Here is a 6,724-nt window from a genome sequence, read left to right as displayed (position 1 = left end):
TTTTACTACTTACTACTATATAGTATAGTAATATAGTAATAATTTAGTACTATCTCCTTTTTTCTGATCATGAGGATAAAGGATAAAAAGACAAAAAAACAACAACACGCAAATAAGTTCAAACATCAATTCAATATCTACTATTTCCTGAATATTATGAAATTCAAGATGGCCGCCCCTGATGACGTCATAATATGCTAATTAGATTAGTATATTTACACCCCACATAAACTTTTGGTCATGCCCAACATTTTTCTAATTTACAGTAGATCTCTATCTTTAAGCCCTTTCAAGCCACAAGCTTTTGAAATCTTGATGTCAAAATCCAGCATTTTTTCCAAAAAACCCTGGCGCCTAAAGTGTTAACAGACATAGGCAAAGTGCATTAAATTTTATAACACATTAAGGTTATTGAATTAATAGCATGCGTAAATGTGTTAATATTCATAGACATAAATATATATATATATATATATATATATATATATATGTAAACATGTAGTTTTACAATTATTTGTTTTAATTTTAATATTTTATCAATACTTGGATGTAACAAATTAGCTCAAAAGGGAAATGTATATAATTACAATTAACCCTCTGGTGTTTTTCGGTCATTTTAGAATGAACAAAAAATGTTTTTTAAAATTTTAAAAATCGCTACTTCATCGGAATGGTATGAAACTCAATTACTTTTATGGAGCTATATGACCACAAAAAATATTGTGGACTTGATTTGAAAAAGCTAAATGGTCGTAAAAATAATAGTCACACTTGTGTTGTTCGTGGTCAAAAATGAATGGAAATACGCAAAAATACAAAAATACAGAGAATGTTTTGTGTGTACAATCTACAAATCATTCACGATGCAGAAAAAAAGCAATGAAGGGGTGACATTAAAATAATCTAAAATATCAAGAGTGCAGCTGCCGTACTTACTGTGAAAACAACAGCAAGCATTTGACATGATAAAGCATGAGATGCTTTTTCTTGTTTAGAAAAATTTATATGAATGTTTTTTGTTTGCTGATTGCTGGTTGGTTTGAATTTTCAAATTTCTTTCTTCAGCTCAGGCTATTCAATGCTCATAAATATAGCCTAATTTATATTCACGTGGCTTTTTTTGCTCCTTGGGAAACTAATAATAATGATATTTCAAGTCCAGTCAAATCAAATATGTCATGAATGTCATGTGGCGAGTCGTTTGAGATCAAATTAAGCAAGGAGTGAATGGAAGTCTGTAGCATAAGGCTTGTCCAGATGAATGTTGAAGTCGCCAAAGAATAAAAGTGGACTGCCATCCTCCGGGAATGAGGACAGCAGCCCATCCAGCTCCTCTAGGAAGGTGGCTAGAATTTGGCCAGGAGGGCGGTAGATTACCACAACCTGGAGTTTTATAGGAGCTGTTACAGTAATTGCATGATATTCAAAGGAGGTATAATTGCATAGGGGAGAGTGGGTTGAGTATTTCCAATTATTAGAAATGAGCAGACCAGTGCCCCCACCCCGGCCAACCTGACGGGTGGTGTGAGAAAAAGAGAAATTGTTAGCTAGAGCAGCTGGGGTTGCTGAGTCTTCTGGACGAATCCAGGTCTCAGTCAAGCCCAAGATGCTGAGTGTGGATTGTAAAGAAAAAGCCGAAATGAAGTCTGCTTTGTTGACAGCTGACTGACAATTCCAGAGACCCTCTTCCACTCAAAAAGACAAACAAATTATTTAAAGTCATAAATCATCTTTATTCATCAGTTTAACTGAATGAGCTGTACCTTTTCCTTCATGTTCAGACGTCAGGAGAATAACATAATGCTTGGTATTTTAATATCACACCTTATTACAGGAATATCTAGAGAATGTGATGTCACGCAGTGTTGAGTTCTGGGAAACTGCTTTGTTTGTCCGCCATACTGGGAGGATCGCGCTGCCTTTACGCTATTGAGTTTAGGGCAGTATTTTAATTTTCTGTTGTGATTGTGAAAAATATCACCATTGTATGTCATTGAGAATTGCAATAGTAACTCAGATCATCGTTCTGAGAGAAAACTGGACATTGCAGTTTTTCCCTCCTTTTCTATGTTTAAAAACACCAAGGGAAGCAAGTTATGGAGATGACGAGAAGACACCGGATAGTAAATCTATTAATAATGTCACTGATTAAACCCACTGCCTATCACTCCATAAAAAAAATCTAATTGCTGCATGTTTTTGAAAGTGTTGATTTGGTTTGGTTTAATAATTAATATTATCTTTGTGAGTATGACTCTCACTCAGCTTGTGCAGAACTTGAACAGGGACTTTCTAAAACGCTGAACACGAATAACACTTAATGTGGCTTAATGTACCAGGACAGTGATAAAGACCAAATTGTAAAGCATACTATGTGCAGATACGCATATGAGCCCAAAATATAAACGCAGCACATTTATTTACACATTAAGTGTTTTCCTCTCATATAAAGAAAACACTTAATGCACCGAGATTAATATTATATTATATAGTGATATTAAAAGACCACATTCTGTTCACACTTTACTAATAAAGCATAACATACTATGTGCAGGAAAACAGCCCAGAATATGATCTTTAAATATAACTGCCTGTCTTAATGCATAAGCCATGTTAAGCATTTTCTTTATTATGGTTTTCTGAAGGGAGAAAAATACTTAACGTGAAATTAAACTCATTGCGTTAATATTCTGGGCTCATCTGCATGTCTTTTAGCATCACTGTCAGCATTTTAAAATGCCACAAAACTGTTCACAAGCTCCCAAGCATTTGATTTTGGTTGTCATTTGTTGAAATAAATATAAAAATACAGTGTGTTCGTGTCTGTCCGCTGAATGTGACCCACAATCTCTGACTCTCCTCCGTGGTCATGGAAAAATTAATATTTACAATAACAACAATTATACTTAGTCATTTAAACGTTTCCAACAAAGAAATGGATGGACTTCTGCCAGCTTGTTGAACACAGAATTTTATTTTATTTGGATATTCGGCCATATGACACTGAAGCAGCAGCGAGCGTCCGGCGGGAGACACAGTTTTCACCGTAATCAAATCAACATTGTAAACAAAACTCTAAACTTGAGTGAAAACATCTAATTATCATGCAAAGCAATAAAATAGCTTCTCTTCCCTGCAAACCATACAATGAAGAATGTGAATATTTAACTTAAAAGCAAAAACAGAACAAAAGATAAGCAGATCTCCGTATTAATTTCAGCATTTGTAGCAGAGGACGATCCTCCCTGAATGGTAGCGGTGCCCCAGCATGCAACACTGCGTGACGTAGCTTCACATTCTCTATAGAAGAGTTATTTTCATTAGTTTCCTCCTGATTATTTTAGTTTTTCATTTGCATTTTGCTCTTTTGTGTTTTTCATCCCATGAATAATTCACTGAATGCTCTAAGAATCTCTGGTTTTTCTCCTCAAATCTTCACGTCTCTTTCCAGGTTTATTTTCATCAGATGCTTTAAAATGTAATTGATAACAGAGATCAGAAATGAATAAGAGACAGTATTTACTGGAATGTTTCTAAAGCAGGGAAATACAATATCTGTTATCTGTCAAAATGATGGAAATCATGAACATTTCTGATTCAGATGTATTTTTGATAGTACAGACAAATATTACTGTTGATTTCGTGGTCTGGTTTGAGACTCAAACACGCGTCTGACCGCTGTGTTTCTTCAAGCTCTTGTGAAGTTCAGGAAGAGATTTTATTGCTGCAGAATCTCTGAGCTTTAAACCAGTTCAGTCTCTGAAAAACACCTGAAAATAAAGAAAAAATTAAAGATAAAGATTAAAAACCATAAAAATCCCATAGACTTACATTGACGAAACTCCCAGAATCCCTTGAGACTCAATCAAGCCTAGAACATGCTAAATCATTCCAAATCATGCTAGCAATGTGATGATAATACTAGCAACTGCATAGCGAGACCCTAGCAACCACCCTGTGTGCCCTACCAACTGCATAGCAACTGCCTAGCAACCACCCAGAACATGTTATCAACAGCATAGCAACCACCCCAAGTACCCTAGCAACCACTCATTTAAGCTTCATTTCTGTCTAATATTTTTTTAATCTGTCAAACTAAAGCATTTGTTTACTCACTGAATGTGACTGTGTGTGTATTATCTAGTGTGGATCATGGAGGAGAATCCAGGATTACAGCAGGACTAAAGAAATGTACGTCCACACACACACACACACACACACACACACACACACACACACACACACAGCTGTAGTGATTGTTGTGTTATTAATGTCTCTGTTCTTGTGTTCAGATGGCTGTTTTCTCACACTGGATCCAAACACAGCACACACTCAACTCAGTCTGTCTGAGGAGAACAGAAAGGTGACACTTGTGAGAGAGAAACAGCCGTATCCTGATCATCCAGACAGATTTGATGATGTGTGGCAGCTGCTGTGTAGAGAGAGTGTGTGTGGACGCTGTTACTGGGAGATTGAGTGGAGTGGAGATGTGCATATATCAGTGTCATATAAGAGCACCAGCAGGACGGGAGACGATGTTGAGTGTTGGTTTGGATTTAATGATCAGTCCTGGAGTTTGTACTGCTCTCCCTTCAGTTACTCTTTCAGACACAATAACTTAAGGACTGATCTCCCTGTAAAGCCCATCATCAGCAGTAGAATAGGAGTGTATGTGGATCACAGTGCAGGAACTCTGTCCTTCTACAGCGTCTCTGACACAATGACACATATACACACAGTCCAGACCACATTCACTCAGCCGCTCTATCCTGGGTTTAGGGTTCATTATCAATCATCAGTGAAACTGTGTTGATGAATCAAAAGAGACTGACGAGAGATTCTACCCATAATGCTTTGAGCTGCATGATAAATCAGTGACAGTGAGATGTGTGTGTGTGTGTATGTGTGTGTGTGTGTGTGTGTGTGTGTGTGTGTGTGTGTGTGTGTGTGTGTGTATGTGATTGTTTTTGTGCATAAATAATAAAACACAATGAGAAGTGAACTTGAGATCAGATCTGAATTGATGTTTGTATCATGAATATAATCGATTCCTCACAAGACTGACATGAGCTTCAGGAGAGTTTCTGGCATTATAAAATAAAACATTAACCATAGCATTTAATAAAATATATTTATTGTAACTACAGTAAAGCTGTAGTCGGTTTTTTTTATTTATTTTTTTATTTTTATTTTTATTAACAATTTAATGGCAGTATATTTATGAACAAAAATCTTATTTTATAAAAAATGTTATTTACTAACATGTGTAAAATATGTACAATTAATTCTAAGTATTAGATATAATACAAATATTTAGCTGAAGTATTGTATTAATACTGGGCTCTTTTTAAATTAATTTAAATAATTAAAATTATAACATAGCAAATAATAATAATAATAATAGCAAATAAAATATGAATTTAATTTTATTATTATAAAAGTGATAACTAATCAATTAAGAAATAAATAATATTATTGTACTCTAAAATAAAAAATAAATTATTGTCAGGATTCTGGACTGTCTGTCGTGTTCCTGCCTCCTGTTTCTTTATACCCTTATTTGGTAGTTACTGTTTCCTGGTTTATTAAGTTCCATTTGTCTCAGCTGTGTTCTATTAATTATCCTGGATTACTCCTTACCTGTTTCTGTTCTCCCTGATTGCGTTCATGTGTTCATAAGCCCCAGTCTGTTCAGTTAGTGTTTGTCGGGTCTACTTGTTATGTACGTGTTTGCTCCAGCGCCTATTGTGTGGATTTCCCCTGTGTTCTATGGATTAAAGACTATTGATTGTGCTTCACGTTTCTCTCGTGCTTCCTTCCAACAGCGGACCGTAACAATTATGTATTAATAATATATATTTTTGAATTATAACAATTAAGCAATCAAAAACGTACTATTGCAATAACCATATTGCACTGTAAAATAAAAAGTCTGAATTTAATAAAACAAAATGATTATTTTCGTTATTTAAATTAATTACATTTTATATTGAAATTATATAAATCAACAAATGTTACAATGGCAATAATCTTAATGCACTTTAAAATAAAAAGTATTTAATAATAAAAATAATAATTAATATTCTTATATTGTATTAGTTATAATTTTATTATTTAGATTATACCCATCTTTAAAAAAAAATCCATCAAAACACTATTGCAATAATATAGCTCTTAGTGATATTGCTATACTATTATATATAATAATATAGCTCTATACTATTTTTTTACATATTGCTGCTCTTTTGTTGGTTTGATTGCTTCTATTGTCCTCATTTGCAAGTCGCTTTGGATAAAAGCATCTGCTAAATGATTAAATGTAAATGTAATATTATTGCACTGGTAAATAAACAGTCAGTATTTTTAATAATAATAATAACCAAATTTTATTTTATTATTACAAAAATAACTCATCAATAAAGAAATATGATTGCAATAAAACTATTGTACTGTAAAATAAAAACTCAGTATTTATTTTTATTATTATTAATAATAATAAATACTTTTTATTTTACAATACAATAGGATTACTGCAATCGTAACATATTTCTTTGCTCATTTGTTATATACTGAACAAAATTATAAACGCAACACTTTTGTTTTTGCCCCCATTTTTCATGAGCTGAACTCAAAGATCTAAGACTTTTTCTATGTACACAAAAGGCCTATTTCTCTCAAATATTGTTCACAAATCTGTCTAAATCTGTGTTAGTGAGCACTTCTC

At 33.7% G+C, this 6,724-nt stretch overlaps 1 protein-coding gene across 1 annotated transcript in view; it reads left to right on the top strand.

The window, feature by feature from the left end:
- LOC107671223 (NACHT, LRR and PYD domains-containing protein 3-like) overlaps positions 1-4,875 on the top strand; it is a 29,185-nt gene extending 24,310 nt beyond the window's left edge. The window contains exons 8-9 of the mRNA XM_016464128.1: positions 4,145-4,191; positions 4,293-4,875. Of these exons, the coding sequence (XP_016319614.1) occupies positions 4,145-4,191; positions 4,293-4,813 (568 nt within the window). The 3' untranslated portion in view covers positions 4,814-4,875. The remainder of the gene's footprint in view (positions 1-4,144; positions 4,192-4,292) is intronic.
- Positions 4,876-6,724: the final 1,849 nt, after the last annotated feature.

This window comes from Sinocyclocheilus anshuiensis, unplaced genomic scaffold (genome assembly GCF_001515605.1).
Source record: "Sinocyclocheilus anshuiensis isolate Anshui unplaced genomic scaffold, SAMN03320099.WGS_v1.1 scaffold3101, whole genome shotgun sequence".
Lineage (NCBI taxonomy): Eukaryota > Metazoa > Chordata > Actinopteri > Cypriniformes > Cyprinidae > Sinocyclocheilus > Sinocyclocheilus anshuiensis.
This window is presented reverse-complemented; position numbering and strand designations above follow the sequence as displayed.